Here is a 19566-nt window from a genome sequence, read left to right on the forward strand (position 1 = left end):
CGTTTCAGATCTAATGAATGTAGAGCTCTTTCTGCTGCTGTCTGAGGATTCGGAAAGAAGGTCCTTAAGACGATAGGTTCATTAAGGCGAAAGTCCGACGGGACTTTAGGTAGTCGTTCGCATTGAGAAGTTGCAGGACTTCTTGAATGGTGACCATGCGAAACGATTGTTTCTTTAAGAATTTGTTTAGACTTCTCAAATCTAGTATTGGTCTCCATTTTGTCTCCTTTTTGCGTACCAAGAAGAATCGGGAGTAAAAATCTTTTCCTCTTTGACGAATAGGAACCCGTTCTATAGCTCCTTTCTGGATCATTGATGATATTTCCAGGAGTAAAAGGTGTAAATGCTTGTGAACCATAGACTGAGGAGGTGTTTGTGGAGGAGTTTGTACAAACTCCAGCAAGTGTCCAAATTGTACCAGTTGAAGAACCCAACAGTCTGTTGTTATTTGTTTCCAATTCTGTGGAAAGTGGGATATTTTTCCTCCTACTTTGGAAGGCGGAGAGGAAATGGAGATTGGCAGTAGAGAGAAGTCATTGGCGTCGGGCGGAATCCTTCTGTCGTCCGGCCTATCCGCGAAAGGAAGACTTGTTATACCAAGTCTGTGTCTGTTGCCTCTGTTGAAATTGTGGCCTATATTGTTGGTTGGAGGAGGAGTAGGAAGACGTATATTGCTGGTAGCCTCCTCTGTTGGAATATTGCCCTCTACTCCTTGAGCCTCGCTTTCATATTGAAGGGTACCCAAATCTCTGGCTGTGTCTGTATCCTTCTTGATTCCTTGAAGGGCTTCATCAGTATGAGTGCCAAAGAGGAGTTGACCATCATAGGGCATGTCCAGAACTTTGGTCTGGATTTCAGGCCGGAATGTTGTTGCCTTAATCCAACCCTGGCGTCGTAGGACCGCCGCCCCAGCCAGTTGGTGGAAACCAGTAGATGCGATGTCCATCGCACAATCGATAATTTCTGAAGCTGATCTTTCGCCCTCTAATAATATTTTCTGTGCCTCCTCTTTAGACTCTTGTGGCAGGGTCTCTAAGTAGGGTGCAATGTCTGACCACATCTGCCTGTTGTAGCGCCCCAATAACGCTAAAGAATTATACGCTCGCACCGTTAACGCTGACATGGAAGAAAAACGCTTTCCAATATTGTGTAGGCGTCTGCCCCCTTTATCCAGAGGAGCTGAAAGTGGGGCAGAAGGGTTTTTTGACCTTCGCTGAGCCGCCTGAGTAATTACTGAATCAGGCTTGGGATGGCCTATAAGGCAGGCTGGAGCGTTGTCTGGAGCTCCATATTTTTTGTCCAGTCTTGGCAAGACTGGGGGAACCGTAGACTGATTTTGCATTATTTTGATGCCTTGATCCCATATTAGGCATAGATCTTACCGATTTCTTGAAAGGTTCCTTGAAGTCGTAAAGGAAACAGTCCTGTTGGTGAGAAGGCATAGGAAGTTGGAAATGCTGTGCTGCTCTTTCCAGGAGATTATGGAAGCCTCCAATATCTTCAGGAGGCGAGTCCGCTTGAGGAGGCAACGGTGATGCTGGAAGAGGGATAACGTAGTCGTCCCACTCGTCATGATGTGACCGAGTATCCTGAATTTCCCCTTCTTCTTGTTGTTCCTCCTCCTCATCATCTGTAGAGGGGTGAGGTGGCACAGGTACTTCAATGGTAAGAGGCGGTGGTGGAACCTGCACTTTCGGAGGCGGAGAGAGAATTGGAGCAGGAGACTGAGCAGAGGTAGGGAACCTCTTTTTGTAGTCCGAAATCATAAATTGGAGGTCAGAGACCAGGGATGAAGGAAGACAAACCATCTGTGGCTGTTGATTATGGCGTTCGTCCTGATAATATGCCTGTTCATCCATATCTTGTTAGTCATAGTCAGAATCCTCCTGGTATGTGATATTAAGTTGAGAGGGACTTCTTGCAGCCCTGAACATGCTGTCCTCGTCCGAATCCTCATCCTTGTTGAAAAGATGAGATGGAGGTAATGGTTGGACCCTGCTGGGTGATGTAAGGGAAGGTGTCAGCCTTTACCTTGCAAATTTCTTTTGAAAATATGTACTTTCCACCTTTGATTTAGGTGTCGTCGACTAGGCCGTCGTCGGTATATTCGTTGTCGACGAAGAATCATCAATGGACACAATTGGTTCTGGCGTCGATGAGGCTCTCGTCGACAACAAGGTCGCCGTCGTCGACAATGGTAGATTCATCGACGGTACACTCTTCGTCGACGCGCGTATCATCGATGACAAACCACTGCTGGTCATCAAGCGAGTCGTCGACGCTATCTTCGACGACGATTTTTTGATCTTGATCATCGACGACAAAGGGGTATGTAATGATGACGTCGTCGACGAGATGGATGCCGACGAGGCTGAGATTGTAGAAACTGTAGTCGTCGATGAGGTCACTCCTATAGCTGTACAAGGAGATCTTGTTGTCGTCGAGGCCATCGTCGACGAGATGGTAGTTGACAGGGCTGAAGAAGACTTTTTAAAAGTGTGTATCACCCTCGGCGGAGGATTCAGAGGGCTAGAAGTTGGTTTCTGTGAACCTTGAAGGGAAGGAGACTCCCTGGTTGGTAAATCCTTATGTTTTGACGCCTCTGAAGACTTTTTCTGAGTCTTCTTTTGAGGGTGCTATGAAGAAGGACCTGGAGAGACATCTCTGGGCCTTTTTTGGAGAGTTTTAGAGGATTTTGATGAGCTCTCACTCTCCTCAGAGGACAAGGGGTCTTCTTTGTCCTTAAGCCAAGTTAAAAGCCTTCCCTCACAGTCTTAAAGTGACTTTGTAGAAAAGGTACGACATACCTTGCAGGCTTTAGGTGAATGGTCCGGATAAAGACAGTAGAGGCAGTCCTTATGCTGGTCGTTGACATGGAACCTCTTCTTTTTGCAAGTACCACAGGGCCTAAAAAGGCCTTTCTTAGGAGTGTCTGACATGAAGACAGATGAGACTTCACTCAGACAAATATAATTCTGAAGAGAAATCACTTGAATCCAAGAAACAAGGAAAACCTGAGCAGAGCTCAGTGGAGGCTCCCTTAGCACGACGTGCAGTAGAAAATCTGAGGGACTAGAGCTCCTTCCAGGAAGGTTCCAGAGGGTGGTGATAGCTGATTGGCTGCTCTCTAAGAGTTTTGTCCTTATTACAAAAGGACCTAGATATGTTACTAATGTGAGGCCTTGGGCCTCTCTCTATGACTAGTGGGACATTACTTTACTTATGTACCGGGGACTCTCATCCCGACAACGGGGAATGATTCAGGCATGAGAATCTATGAAAGATACCCTAATACTGGATAATTCTCATCTTACCATTTTAAACCATTTAAAGAGGTATAAAGTTGTGAGGTTTTTAAAGAGTAGGGAAGCCATGCAAGCAAACCTTACTGCCACTGATTTGTAGACAGCCAACTCAGTGGTCTTTTTTGTTATTTAGCAGATGCCTGTAATGCAGTTGCTAACACTGCAGTTATTCCACCTTCTTGGATGTTTGCAGTGATAGTTCTGAGCTTTAAAAAGGGATTCCACAATTCAAAAATATCCTTCCTGAACTTGTACTTCAAGCCGTAGGGATATGTTTCCATTCATAAGATTTGCGGCATGGGCAAAATGTTTGTTACGCAGGTGAAATTTTTAAATATTTGTATTGCACGCTGAACAAGAACTTCTCAACTTTTTTCCCCATTTTGCAGACGTGCTGTTTTGCAAAATTCCATCCAAGGGGACTGGTTCAAGCAACACGTCTTGCGGATTGGTGGTGAAACTGTAAAATTGATATCTAGCGTGACAGAGAGACTTTTTCTTCTCAAATCACTCAACTGCTGGTATCTTCCACAACTTTTGTAAGTGAGGTATGCCCTCACATTCAACTTTCAGGCAAGAGAGCACCCAAGCAAGTTGCTATAATAGGTGTACTTTTCATGAAAAGTAGGCATATTTTGCAAGAGAAAAATATTGAAATTTGATCCACTGTTACATTACTGAGCCATCAAATTTAGTATCCTCTTTTGCTTTCAAGTTGGTTTCATAAAGGGAATGGGAACAATCAGTCATGTTTTCAATATTCACTTCCTCATCAACGGGAGGAGGAAATAAAAAAACAAGGCCTTTTCACTGTCCTTTATGGGCTTGAGAAAGCATGGAGAAACAGTTGTGTTGGACCATTTAAGGTCAGACCAGCCAGGCAGAGGCAGATGGAAGGGATAGTTAACACTTTGGCAAAAGCAGCACATAATGCATTGGGGTTAATCTTCAATTTGGAATGGGAAGTCTGTTCAGTGGTAAAGCACAGGCAGTGGGTGCGGCACATTATGAAGAGAAAACGAGGCTAGCAGGGGATGGATATTTTTGTGATTAAGGAGAGTAGAATTTTAAAACAGATACTAGGATTTCAACGCTCTACTTACCTTAAACCTTGTTCAGTCCCTGTAGTGGATGTTGGATAGGTTATCTCTAGGCTTACCTTTGAACATATTCTAATGAAGAATTAAGTAAATTAGTGCTAACCAATGTTATAGTCTCAAGCTAGGCTAGGAAGGCCATATGGTATACGCAAGGAAGTATATGATAATCATAATGATAGGCTTCTATTTAAAGCAGCCATCATGCCCAGTAAAATGCGGGGTAAACACTTTCTGCTGTATGTATAGAGAAACAAGGTGATAAATGTTGCACAGTGGAGACTCATGGTGCTAGGACATGTCTGGTGAAAGAAGTGCACCCAGGGTACCAGGAGTATTATACAGAAAAACAATGGTATACAGGAATTGATACACAATTTATTTTTGAAAAGAGCACATATTAATTACCCTTTCTCTAGTTAATCAATCTCACAGAAAATATATCAAAGCATTTTTAGCCATCTACATGAATCGTGACGTCTAATCAGGCGAGAAATAACAAAACATCTATACAAAAATGTATACTAAATTCCAAAGAGGAAACATAACACCCAACACCTTGTAACATACGTTAACCCCACAAGTACATTTCACTAGTGTCCTCCCACTTATTCAGGGCGGACCACTCGGAGGTAGTCAAGACAGTAAACTGGAAATCTATCCATCAATGTAGACCCTCTCAGAATACTGTCGCGTTGTGTGCAATCAAAAGTTCATATTTGCGGCTCCTCCTTCAAAAACCGCATAAATGGTATTGCCAAGACACTACATGCCTCCCGAGCTGGGAGGCATGTAGTGTCTTGGCAATACCATTTATGCGGTTTTTATTGTAATTATTGTAAATATATATATTTTTTTGTAGTGTGGGCACAATCGTGTATTAACCCTGTCCTGAGGAGGCCAAGCAAAGATTAAGGCCGAAACGCATGTGCGTAGACACATTTTCTTGAAGGAGGAGCCGCAAATATGAACTTTTGATTGCACACAACGCGACAGTATTCTGAGAGGGTCTACATGGATGGATAGATTTCCAGTTTACTGTCTTGACTACCTCCGAGTGGTCCCCCCTGAATAAGTGGGAGGACACTAGTGAAATGTACTTGTGGGGTTAACGTATGTTACAAGGTGTTGGGTGTTATGTTTCCTCTTTGGAATTTAGTATATATTTTTGTATAGATGTTTTGTTATTTCTCGCCTGATTAGACGTCACGATTCATGTAGATGGCTAAAAATGCTTTGATATATTTTCTGTGAGATTGATTAACTAGAGAAAGGGTAATTAATATGTGCTCTTTTCAAAAATAAATTGTGTATCAATTCCTGTATACCATTGTTTTTCTGTATAATATTACGTCCCATACCCAGGTATATTTAGGGTCAATTGGGTATAACCCTGTTGTTTTTCCAGGGTACCAGGAGGTCAACAGGCTGGGGCTGAAACCTGTGAGATATGAGCTTTCCTGTTTTTTAAGATTTTTAGCCAGTTTAGCCAGAATTGGTCCAAGACAGAATGTAACGCTGAAACTTTCAAGCTGTGAAGCATCTGTATGGATATTTAGAAAAAGCCATCTATGGTAACCACACATAGCAAAAGCCCTAATCTAAAAGCCCTTTCACGTACTGCAGACCTAAAAGGCAGAAGAGTCATTATGCACCTAGAAGTACAGTAGTACACAAAACATCATGGTGGAATTCTTGAATTAATCTCAGTCACTGGTAATTACCCAGGTCTGCATCCAGGCCCATTATTATTTTGCATATCATGCCACCTCAGTTTGGACCCAGCTATATGCAAATCAGTCTTGACCCTGATCCAGTAGGAACAGTACAGCCCCAAATGCTAGGCGGAAGAGATTCAGTCAGGGCTAAAAAGAATTTAGGCTGCTTGTGTTCTGGTTCATACGGGACCTGGCTTGGCAGTTCGGGTTGGATTGTTCCTATTGGAGGACAACCAGAACTTATCGCCATATGGCAGGGTCTATTCTGAGGTGATATTGTGTGCTAAAGAATGATGGGTTGGAATCAGTGCTTAATTTGAGCCGGTGGTTTCTGGTGCTCATCACTGGCACTTACTCATCAACACCAGCGCTTTTCATGAGCACCAGTTAAGGACACATTCACTGAAGGGAGATTAGGTAATTATCACAGAATCACAAGATGTTGAGCCAATGCCGAGGCTGAAACCTGGTTCCACAGCTCTGGGGTCTGCAGCACCGGCCATTACGCCACAGCCTCTCCCTACTCTCATGGCTAGCAGTTGGTTCTGCTTTAGGCAGCGCTAACAGGAGAAATGTGCTGGTGCAAGCTGCCTCCTCACAAGAGCCCTGGCACTTATTTTATTTATGTACAAATTTCCTAGAGGTTGGTATGCTGCCCTGAGCGAATGCCAGTGTTTAGTCTTGTTGCAAGCATCCGACCATCACCTTTTTTTGATTGACCGTAAACGCTTTTGTTTCTGATTGGCTGTCTCAATGAGAGACTGCTGTGCAGAGTCAGTTTTTGTAAGATTCATGTTTAACAAAAAATAAATATAACGAAATAAAGGTCTATTACATAATCTAGTAACACTTTATGGTCCAATCATGGATACCTCTTTTATGTGACTCTAGCATGTATATTCTCAATTGGGGCTGACTCCATAAAAGTTGTGCAGGCTTGAATCTAATAATATACCTTCACCGTGACTCTTAATGGCAAACACCGTTACTAGCAAATTTACCATCCTCTCTTTCTTATGTGCATAATGCTCAACAGATGACTTTCTTTATCTCAGTTAGTTACAGGGTATCCAGTAAGGAACTGGGCCCATCTTTATGTCAGACCATACAATCATAGATCGTAGAATATATTTTGTCTTTGACTCCTCCTCCAGCTCATGCTGTAAATCGTGGAAGCATTATGAGTTCCTTAATAATCCTAGTTATGTAAAGAAGCTGAATAAAGCAAACTAGCATTTATCCTCAACAAAGACAGTAATTATTTCAACAGCTATCATACTTTTCAAATTCGTGAAAAGGGTATTGGTATATAGGAAGTGATGGCACTCGGCAAGTGTGCGTATAGAGTGTACGGGTAAACATGGTGCTATACCGGAAGGGGAAACCCTTTTAACCCCTTAATGTGTGTAGGGAAAGCCCAAAAACAAAATAATGCAATATAAACCTGTGCACACATAAAAGTTAAAAGCCAGTAAATTCTACAGTTGAGACAGCAAAATATACAAAATTCTTCAATGGAAATAGATGTTCTTTATTCCTTAGAGAAGCGCAACCAACCGACACGTGTTTCGTCAGGGAGAGATAATCCCACGACTCTTCAGGGCGGAACGCCGGTGATAATTCCAACCCAGACACACTTTTGCCAGTACGGGTGCCGCCAGGACGCGCGATTATTCGTTCTTTCAAAAAGACACATACTCCCAAAGGCCGAGAGACAGAAGTGAGTTTCATCCAGTGTCAGCAAAGGTGGAAAAAATGTAATCTGCCCTTTAATGATCTACTATTAACAGAAAACTCACCACTTTTTGCCTCCATAAGCCATCGTATAGTTTCTTCCGCTTCCTGGGCAGTCTTCGTTTTGATTTGCACTACATTATACGGTTTACTAATCCCAGACCTTGCTTTTGGCTATTGAGAAGAAAAGAAAATGTTACTCACAAGTAGAGCAATGATTCCATTGTAGCCTGTAAAGATTTCACAACACATCCAATAGCAACATGGAGTACTAGTCACATGTGTTTGCATTTACAAAATGACATAGTATTTAGCGTGGCTCATCTGCAGTAGAAAGTGTATATATGCAAAAGAAACAAGAGAGCTAGAAGATACAACAGTCATAAGGCACATGAAAAAAACTGATATTTATTGATGTTTTTATTGTTTAAAAAGCTCAGGACAGTAAAGTGTCTAAAACTAAAATAAATCATAGATAGTTATCAGTGACAGACATCTGTCGCTTGCAAGTCTAATTTGACTTGAAGGCCGACAGCTTGGGAGGAGTCGAGGGGTTAAAGAAAAGGTCATATTTTCCCAAAGTAAAGATCCAATTGTCAATAAAAAGTTGATCAACTGCCCTCATTAATGATACAATATTCTACTTACGTTCATGACATTCATGTAAATTGATTTATGTAAATTCATGGGAAAACAAAAACTGAAAAACCACATAAGAGGAAACCAAGTCATGGAAATCCAATTTTAAGGAAACACAATCTAAAATTAAAGGAAATAATTAAAAGTAAAAATAATTTCAGAGAAACATCCAAAATCACAAACGTGGGTGAAGATTAGGGGTAGTGAGGTTGATTTTTAAGTTCAGGGATAGGTGATGTTTATGGGTGGTAAGGTTTTTTTTTAGGGGGATCAGGCATGGGTGGGGTTTAGGGTGATGAGGGATTTTTAGAGTTCAGTGATGGGTGGCGTGTAGAGGTATTGAGTTTTTATGGATGGGTGGAGTTTAGGACTGGTAAGTGTTTTTTATATATCAGTGATGGGTAGAGCTATGGGGTGCTGAAGCGGTTTTAGTGTTCGGGAATACGTGGCGTTTAGGGTGGTGTGGGGTTTTATTAATTCAGGTTATGAGTGGAACTTATATGTAGAAAAGGGTTTTTAGGATTCATAAATGGGGTGGGGAGGGACTTTATGGGTCATGAATGGGCGGTTTTCAGGAGTGGGGCGGGTTGTTTTTAGAGTTCAGGGATGAATGAGTTTATGGGTGGTGCAAGTTTTTAAGGAATCACGTATGGATAGGCTTAGGTGTAGAAAGGGTGTTTTAGGGTTCAGAAATGGATGAAGTTTAGGTGTAGTGAAGAGGTTTGAGATTAAGGGAAGAGTTTAGGAGTAGATAGGGCTTTAAGGGTTCATTGATGGGTGGAGTTTAGGGATGGCTGGAGTTTAGGAGTAGAAAGAGCTTTTAGAGTTCAGAAATCGGAAGATTTAGGGGTCAGGAATGGGTGTAGTTTATGCGTTGGGAGGCAGATTGGATGGTGTTTAGGGGTGGTGAGGGTTCAGCAAGTTTTCTAAAAGCTTCCAGAGTAATTGTTTGACAATGTAAAAGATATAAATCCGAAATATTGTTACCTGACAAAGGATTACAATATATGCCTTAAATTTTTTTTCGGAAAGTAATACCTGCAACCATTTCATTTGCACATTACAAAATAAATATACAGAAGCCAATTTCGGAAGAAAAAAAAGACATTCTAGTATTGGTTTCTATGAAATTGTTAATGCAATTTCTCCTGAAAATCTCTGTGAACCCGTTTAGATGAAATGCTTTCTCAGTGATGGTATTCCATTAAATCGTTTTTCTATGAGATTACATACAACCCTCGTGAAATAACTACAGTTCAGAGACAAAGGTCAAGAAATTTTTCCTACAACACTTTATTGCAGTGCTAACCTATACAGACCATTTGGACGCTTCTAGAATCTCCAACCCTCTCCTAGGTTCTGACTGAGGAAGACAAGAATATATCAGCAGGAGCAGCCACACTCCCAGCATCTGGGCAGTGTCCACTTCAACATAACAGATAAAGTTGGGAAAAGACTAAAAGAAATACACACTGATCAAATATATAACAAACATGTTTAAAATGAAACCATAAGTAAGCATTCATTTGGGGTAAAATATGGCTAAGGATTTACTGTTGATTAGAACATAGGATTGTTGAGAGCTTCAGTGAAGACAATGGAGCAGCAGTGGCCTATATAACTGGTATAGGCCTGCTGCTCTCAACATGACAGTTTCCTAATCCACAGCCCTGTGTCTCTCTAAAATTGAAGGATTAGGCAGGGGAAAGCAAAAGAGCCTGTCTAGCAGGGCACAAAGGAGCTTTGCTCCCCTATCTCCTGTAGCTCAGTGTCACTGGAGCCTCGGAATGAGGGAGGGTGTTATGCTCCTCATATCCTGGGTCTCCTTGGCGTGACTTAACAAGGCAATGTAGTTAAGCCATGCCCAGGGAGAACCAGGGGCTGACTTCAACCTCCTTTTATAGCTGTGAATGTTTAACGGCTAACAGCTGTGGCCCGGCAAGTGGCTGTTATCTGTTGAACAATTGCAACAAAAGCTGTGAAACAAACATTTCAGAGCCGCGGAGTGATTTCAACTACTACAGGCTTCGATAGGCTTTCGTTTTTTAAATTAGGACATGCGACCCTCATTGGGTGGAATATTATAATAGCCTTATAGACTGCCATAGCGGGCTACACCTGACATGAAAGGCTCACTCCATTGTTAAAGATCCTCGCCTTCGATGGGCTATAAGACTAAAGTTGTACCACTAGTTCGGTTTGTAGTGCATTTTGTGCCCCCATAGCTTGAGATATCTTTCCAAAGTTTATTAATGCATAGACATAAAAGGTAGTGGTTAGAAAACAACTTAAACACAAACCCTTTTCAAGAACTGTAAGAAGAACTTACTGGCTGCTGTGGTGCTCCGGGGAGGAGTGTTACCGGATGCGGCATTGGAAGCTGAGGGGACTGTTCCAAAGGGATTGTAACATCAGATGGGGATTTTTTGACTGGTAGGTTATCTGTAGATCAAACACAATTGAGCTTTTTTCATAACATTGTTTTTAGGTAAAGCTCAAAATGTTCTTCAAGAGAAAACAAAGAGTGACGAGCAATCCCACAATAAAGCAATACCAACTATGACATTACAATGTGTGGCTAAAACCCATATAGTATAACATGAAATAATATGAATTCAATAATTAAGGTAGTAAGAAATTATTATTTTTTAGCTTGCCTGACACACCCAGTGTTTGAATAACACATCAAAAAAAAGCCACACAATTTTCTGTCTGGGACTAAAAGGACAACAAACTAGTTTTCCATTTCCCTCATGTTGGACATCGCATTAAAAAAACAGCTCCTGTAAGTTGAGTCATACTAACTTGCCCACATTTCCTCCATCTGCTTGAAGCTCTGTCACACTGACCATAGCTGTGAGCCCAATGTACAGGGTAAACAACTTCTGATTGGCCCTGTTGGTGTCTTCTCCAATTGGGACGCACACCAGTCTGTCTGTGCATGGTGTAGTTTTGCAGTAATGTTAAAAAAAAACATATTCAGATTGCAGAACATGTGCAGTCTCTCACAACCTTATTGATGCACTTGCACACTTAGATTATATGCAGTGAGCATGAAAAATAGAGCTGGTGGAAAAGTACTGTTAGTATCCAATATAACATGGACTAGTGGAAATTATGACACTAGGCCGAGTACGTTATTTTTCTGTCACAACCCACATTTTGGTAAAATGTTTAAGAAGCGTATTCATGTCTTTAAGAAAGGTCCAGATCAAGGCTAAGATTCACATTGTGCTGGGTGTAGGTCTGGAATAAGCACAATGCACATTGCAGACTTGCGTCTCAATCCCACAACACGGAGGTCATCATGTTCACAATAGTGAAGTGCATGCATGTTTGAGAGCCTGAACCTCAGTAATTTACTGAACCCCAATATTTTGACCAGCTCAAAACTTTCCTCTGGTGATTCAGCTCCAGCACCCTTGATCTATTGATTAAAGATACCACCATCTACATTAGGCTCAATAATTTAGCAGAAAACATAAAAAAAGTGACTAGGATCACACAAGAAGTGAGTTCTAAATTGATAAAAATAAAGGCTTTTTTACAGAAAATTAAGCATAGACAGTACAGAATAATGCATTACATGCTATGAAGGCTCAAATACAAAGTCAGAAATCAGATATCATTCAATCAGGTTTCTAATAAACGCCAACAGAATTTCTAATACGGAAAATAAATCTCTCAATAATCGGACAGGGTTTCATGAGGGAAATTATAAAAGTCTATTCAAATGGACAGAGGTTAGAGAGGAAAAAATAAGTCTCTCTCTTCAACAGAAAATCAGGGGTTTTATACACACTTTATACATAAACAAAGACCAAAACTGCAGATTCACCAGAACATGACTAGTGATAAATACTGGGCAAACCAGAGTGACATTGTAAAGGTTTAGAACACATTTCTAAGAATAATCAAGAATCTTCCATTACCTTCCATGGCAAAAGCAATCCGGAGATGCAAAATAAAATATGAAACTTTCCCAAACAAAGACTAATACACTGATGTGCTAGCAAGTCAGCATTGGAACTTCCAGTGGAAGTGTCCTTTAAAAAGTTACATCAGGAACACGATGTAAAGGTTCATTCACTATACATGCGCTCTAAGGGAAATAATCCGCAACATCATGTGCTCTGCAGAAACTGTGAGGAGAGAAGACCTGCAGGGGAGACACTGAGTGGGAGGGGGATGAGCAGGAGCCGAATGAACAGGAGCCGAATGAACAAAACACTAGAAACTACATTTGAATCAAATTGATGTCCTCACAAAAAAGAAGCATCATTCAACTACATTATTAATGAAGTGCAACATCATGAATTCATCAGTTACGGCTATATTCACTATAAAATCATTAATAAACACCAATTATTTATTACTCAAAATTGCACACATGAAAATACTTTGAATATTGCAGCTACGTAACACTCAGAGGCAAGGAGGAGGCAGGAGCGACCGCTGTCGTCCTTGCATTTTCAATTGTAACTGCCCTGGAATGAAGTGAGATAGCGGTGTTTACATTCAGCTGTGGATAGGTGATGGGTACAAAAAGGTGCTGGCAATGCCTAACTATGCAAGCCATACCCAAGTGCAGGCTTCCTGTGTGCAGCAGTAGGCAGACAGACAGACAGACAGACAGACAGACAGACAGACAGACAGACAGACAGACACAGACACACACACACACACACACACACACACCCCCCCCCCCCACCCTTTGTGAATAAGACATTTGCTGTCTGCACATCTTTTGTCTACTTATCGTGGGCAAAAGGAATAACATGTACATTTTGAGAATTCTGCATAAATCAATGAGGCTGAAGGGAATGTGTACACTAAATTCCTGTGCTCTTGTGAAGGATTCCATGCTGGGCCCACGTAGTTCCTCCTCTTATGGCGAGATGTGATACACCACCACATTCCGGCTCCGCACCGAATGCATGGTGCCATGAGCTATGTTACCATAAAAAAGCTGTCCCAGTTCAATAAAGCCTTCAAAGCCTTCAAAGTCCTTTATAGGACGAGATATTCCCTTGCTTTGCTACTATCCTTTCATACAGGAACATTCCCTCAGAGAATCAGACCTGAAGTCTTTGAGAGGCAAAAGAATAAAGAGACAAGCGATGGGAGAAATAAATAGGCAATATTTCCCCTATTTTATAAATTACACACTGACCAGCTGGTAAGTAGCCTTCCTGCTGCGTATCTTTCAGCACTGGACTTTTGAGTGCCTGCACAACACTGTCGCCAAAAGCACTGCAGTAGTGGCAAGCGTGCAAATGCCTGCCGAATTAAGCTGAAAACAGACACAAGCAGCAGTTGAAGGATTTAAAAAAAAAACATTAAAAAAAAAGAAGAGGGAGGCAGACTGCCAAAGCAATAAAAACATCTAGGTTTCAGCCTTAATGCAGAGCATACTTGTAGCATCAAACAAATTGTGATGTTTGTTCCTTAGTCTATCAGCATTTAGTTTGGAATACTAACCCTGGACAAATAGGAAGGCAGCAGATTGTGGTTTGTCATAAGAGAAAACCTTGTGGGTAACATGTGGCAAAGTCCACTTGCACCCGCACTCACACCAATCATTTAGAATGGCTCTTGTTTATAACAGAACTTTAAGAACCCAGACTTGGTTCTTGGGCTGACAGCTGGTGCAGTGCTGATCCAATTTAGCTGTCCCAGCTTAACGTGTTGATAATACAAACCAAAATAAGTTTACAGCATTTCCTCCTGAACCAGCATAAATGTGGAAAACAAGGGCTTTTGTTAAAATGGACCTTGGGAAACAGATACTTTATCTGATTTTGTCGTTGCAGAATGTGGAACTTCCTTCCATCTTTAGAGCTTTTCTGATGCTTCCTCCATCTGTATCTAAATACCAGTCAAAGCACTTAACTTGTTCCATATTTACTGAAATAACAGTTCATTTTCTAATCTCCACCCTGTGCTACTTTCAACTCGAATAGAGTTCTTCTATTCTCTTCGGACTCTCTTTAGCTTCTCTGCAGTCTATTTTTAATTCTGCTATTTGTCTTCTATGTTGCCTCTCTTTAAAGCCCATATGTATTCTGCATTTGCTTTTTTCTGTTTTTTTTTTTGTTTTTTTTTTATTAAACCGTTTTTATTGCAGAATCACAGGATCATCACTGTACATACATTACGGGACTGCGTCTCAATCTCCTGTGCTAGATTTCTGGCAGGTCAGGATATCTTCGTACACAGCTTATTAGCCCACATCCCGGAGGCCGGGCAGCGTCAACAGGATGGACAGTGTCCCCGAACGATCTCAGTGGCTAATGACTTTAGTTTACTCCCAGGACGTCCATGTTCTGCTTTGGAATGTTTTCTCCCCCCCCTCCTCCCCAACTAAACCCAGTCCCCAATCCGAGCCCCGATTGCCCTCGCCCCCCCTCCCCGCCCCCCACAGTGCTATCATCGACGCCTGGCAGATGCTTGAGTAAATGAATTTGGGTACTTTGTGTCGCAGTTACCTATCTACTGTGTGTGTGCGACTGGAGTAGCCCGGGGGCTGCCCTCCCCGTCCGATGGGACCCCTCCGTCTTCAGTCTCACTGTTGCCCAGGGCCTGCACCATCACCTCCCACGCTGTGGCCGCCTCCAATGCCTTATCATCCTCTCTACGGCTCGCTAGCTGGTACCTAAGTGTACTTTCGCTCGCCGCCCACCTCTGCAACTCCTTAAGCCATCTCTTATGCGTGGGGCCCAGCTTTGATTTCCATAGTCTCGTCACTTCCCTTTTTGCTAAGAGGAGGCCCATATCAATAAATTTACTCGTGGTTTTGTTCTTGGGCGTGTGCGGGAACCAGTGCAGAACGCAGACTGCTTTACTACATTGCAACTCCCTGTCTGTCGCCTCAGTCAGTGTCTCGCACACAGCCTTCCAATAATCACTCAGGCGGGGGCAATCCCACAACATGTGGCCGAGCTCCGCTCCAATCGCGCCGCACCTAGGGCACGCCGCCTCCTCCGCCCCGAAATATTTCCGAATTTTGCCCGGCGTAAGGTAAGCCCTGTGGAGAACATAGAAGTGGATCAGTTGGAAGCGGGCATTTCTCGTACTCTTTCTGGCCCTTCGAACCAGGCCCGCCCACGTTGCATCGGGAATCTCTGTTTGGAGATCTTCTTCTCATTTGTCTTTCAGGGATGTCAGCGGTTGTAAAGTTTCGCTCAACATTCTGGAGTAGAGACAGGTGACAGCCTTGCGGGTGCCCGCCGACATCATAGCGTATTGGCACGCCGCGGACGGGCATTTGCTTTTTTCTGTTGGCTTAATTTCTAGTCTTGTTATAGTTTTTGCCTCCTTGGTGTTCCACATTCCATTTGAGTGAATCATTTTGAACTTCAATAGCCAATATATTTCAAGCCTTACCTCTGTATCCTCTCACACAAGAATGGTAAAAGAAGCAATCGGTATTTCTTGAGGCATGAAGCACTAGCATTTTACTCCTGGATTGCTCGTTTACTCATGGATTGCTCAATCACTATGCTATGACTGCTTTCGTGCCACCAAAACCTATGATGGGAATCAACTCCTTACCTAGGAAAGTTTCAATCTGCCAATTTCAGGTTCTTATCTTCAATCACCAATACACCCAAATTCCCTGGGGTAGATGCACTGGAATCGTTCGCTTTTGTTTTTCAAATGACCTATGGATGTCACTTCCAAAACACAAAATAGAAGAGAAGAGAAAACCCAAGCAAAGGAATTCAGAGTCCAAATACTATTTCACCTCTTCCCATTTGGATTGGGTATTAATTGCTAGCAACCTGTGTTTTTAAAGGATTGCATTACTGGAAATTATATGATTTTAAAGCAAACGTATATTCGAAAATATGTACAGATTGATTGTATTTTCCCTAAAACATGTTTGTACTAATGTTCTGTTGATGATACATTTGAAAGTAGATTCTCTTATGTGGAAATACATTTTTTGTGTCCACATTTGAATATGCGATAGGGAAGGTTTAATAGTAAATAGTTAAAAGACATTTATTTTTGAGTGGATAGAGAAGGGGGTCACTTGTAAGATACTATGAATTGGCGAGATGAAAAAATATTAACAAATGCATGAAAATGTTATGATATACAGCACCTATCCTCAGCACCTAGACTGTAATGTCTGTCAAATATGAGGTGAATCAATAGTGGCAGGATGTTTGATTTACGGATGTTAATTCTTATTATGCTATTCGGTTTATACAAATTATTTGTCACCCTTATTGTGAAATTGATCCTGTTCTCTGATTGGAAATGTAAACATTTTGTAATCTTGAAGAAGGCTTCATAAATAAATTGTGGGGAAGCGAATATTTACAGAGGAATGATGATTTTTTTTGTTTTTAAACCAGATTTTATTGGCATTTAAAATTCGGCACAGTACATACAAACCAATCTGTGTGGTACATACATATATCTTAATGCATTGCTGGCATTCTATACTCAAACTTCCATCTAGTATCCCGTTCCCTCCCTCTTGAGTTGCTTCCACGTGTTGCCCTCTCTTTTCAGGTGATTAACGACTAGACGTCCCTACAGTGGGATCTTTTGATCGCATGCGTCATGTGTCCCTATGTCGATGGGGGTTGGAGCTTTCTGGCGAGGACATATCTCCCTCTATCTGTCCTGCTCTATCTCTGCCGTCCGGTGTCACGGAGGGGAGCCGTCAGGAGTTGGGTGCTCCTGTTCCTACTCGGTTGCCGTCAGTTTGTCTACTAACTATCCCGATGCTTTAGCTCTGTTAATGGTGCCTATGCCCCATTCTGCTTTTGCCAACAGAATCCTACCTTCCACACTTGCCCATTTTTTGAGTTCATGCTTCCATGTTCTAGCCCTTGGTCCCCCTGCCGATTTCCATTTCCTAGTGATCTTCAGCTTGGCTAATACCAACGCCAGATCAGGGAATTTCGCTGTCGTTTTGGTCTTGGCTGTATGTGGGAACTAGCCCAGTATGCATTGCCCCAGGTGCGCTGGATTTTATCTATAATTGCTTCTAAGATGTGCAGGGCCTCTTCCCAGAATGGAGTCAACTTGGGGCAGTCCCAGAACATGTGTAGTGTGTGCCTCTCTAAACCCACACCTGGGGCATGCCGCCTCCTCAACATGGAAGTGCTTCCTGATGCGCGCCGGAGTGAGGTAGGACCTTTGTAGGACGTAATAGTTAATTAGTTTAAACCTTGCATTTGTGGTTGCTTTTAATGTTCTATCAACTATACTCTCCCAGACCTCCTACCGGAGCGGGATCCCTAGATCTTCCTCCCACTGCAATCACAATCGCTCCATCGTTTTCTGAATGTCTTGGCTCATGGCTCTATATAGGAAAGAGACTGTTTTTATCCTCCCCGCGGACAGGCGATATATCGGCAGCCGTCCAGTGCCTGGGGCTCCACAGTTCCTGTCCCCCAATGCTTTCTAGAAGAATGATGTGAACCAATTTTATTTAAGGACTGAACACAATCTGGTTACTTTGATACACACCACTGGATTAGTGCAGTCCATAGATTATGAGCTTGTATTAAGGAAAGAGTTATAGCAGATTATGAGAAATTCTAGTACACTGTGAAGGGGTGGTCTGTTATATTCTTTCTATTTCAAATAATTATTGTATGACTTTTTTGTTTTTTTAAAATAAATTATTGTCTATGGATGTGTTGTCTTGGATTGGTACTGAAGGCTAATAACGATTAGATATACATAAACTGGATTGTAATATATGCATGATTATTTGAATAATTAAACACTTTTGCTATAAAATAAAATACTGTTCACATCATCATTTAATTTTAATATGCAGGTGGTGTGGAACATAACTTGATCAAATTCTTATATGCAGCGGTCAAGAGGTATCACAGATTATAACCGGTTGGAACTCTAGGCTACTAGTCACCCCTAATTTGGTTGTGTTATCAGGATAATGTTAAATTAGATAGTAAAGTTTATTATTTTCTTACTGCGGGTGTCACCAGTTTTTAAAAAACTTATTTTAGCTATGTTGCTCAGTCTCTCTGATGATCAGCTATGTACCTGGGCTCTTTGGTTTTATTGGTACTCTCTTGTCAACATTCTCCTATTTTCATTGACACTCTCTGTTGTCCTTTCAAGGTGCTTTACAAGAAGTATGCAGAGGGGCTTTTTTTTATTAATGTCCTTAGTGGTCCAAACGTAAGGACAATCACCGTCTTAGGGCTGTACAGATATGTCTTGTGCACTCTTACAATATTATGGAGTCTCCTTATGCTTCTGTGTTTACTGTTGAGATGAGGAGTCCTCGGTAAGTGCATTATTTTTATTACAAAATAATGTCTCAGCCGTTCCACAAATCAGTACAATATTTGCTTGCAGCACTGTTCACATCAAAAGTTCCAACTTTAACACAGACTGGTCAAGGATTTTCAAATGTTATTCAGGAACAACAATTTTGGGTACATTAATACAAAATTGGTCTGTTCATTTTTAAACAGCCAAAATTACGGGACAAATTTACACCACGTGTCATGAAGACAGAGCTAATGCCAGTGTGTGTGTTACTTGTGTAGTTTGGTGTAAATCTGTTGAGTAGGTTTAAGAAATCTATGAGTAAATAAATTGACCATCCTGGCTTCAACGTTTTAATTGTATGTACCTCTCAAGATAGATTTGTCAACTTGTTGCAAAAGCTTGGATCAGAAAAAAACAATGAGAAGGTTTTGCAGTTGACAGTTTGCAAACCAAGTCTCCTCTAAACAGATGAGGAGAAATAGGCTTTTTCTCCCCTTCTACCACTACGATGATTGTGAACTGAACCCACTGTTGACAAATTATGAACTGCAAAATCATTTGAAAAACCCCATTAAGTTGCATGCTGGTCACAGGTTGCCCAAAGAGGAAAATTGTTTATCTGACAGGTCTGGAAAAGGTCCTTAGTCCTGAAAAATGTTTGGATTCGTAAAAAAGTTTACAAACCCAGAACTCAGTTCATGAACATAGCCCCATGACATTTGGAGTCAAAACATTTCATGAACGGTGGGCCAAACTAAAAATGTTTAACAAATAGGGAATCAGTGGTTCATGAACTAAGAC

General features: G+C 41.7%; 1 protein-coding gene across 2 annotated transcripts in view; it reads right to left on the bottom strand.

Moving 5' to 3' along the window:
• Positions 1 to 19566, bottom strand: part of SYNJ2 (synaptojanin 2) — a 583647-nt gene that overhangs the window by 30096 nt on the left and 533985 nt on the right. For both annotated transcript variants that reach the window (XM_085612162.1, XM_085612163.1), the window contains 2 exons: positions 10823 to 10935; positions 7920 to 8028 (listed from right to left, as the gene is read on the bottom strand). In XM_085612162.1, coding sequence (XP_085468288.1) covers positions 7920 to 8028; positions 10823 to 10935 — 222 coding nt within the window. The remainder of the gene's footprint in view (positions 1 to 7919; positions 8029 to 10822; positions 10936 to 19566) is intronic.

This window comes from Triturus cristatus, chromosome 6 (genome assembly GCF_964204655.1).
Source record: "Triturus cristatus chromosome 6, aTriCri1.1, whole genome shotgun sequence".
In the NCBI taxonomy this organism is placed as follows: domain Eukaryota; kingdom Metazoa; phylum Chordata; class Amphibia; order Caudata; family Salamandridae; genus Triturus; species Triturus cristatus.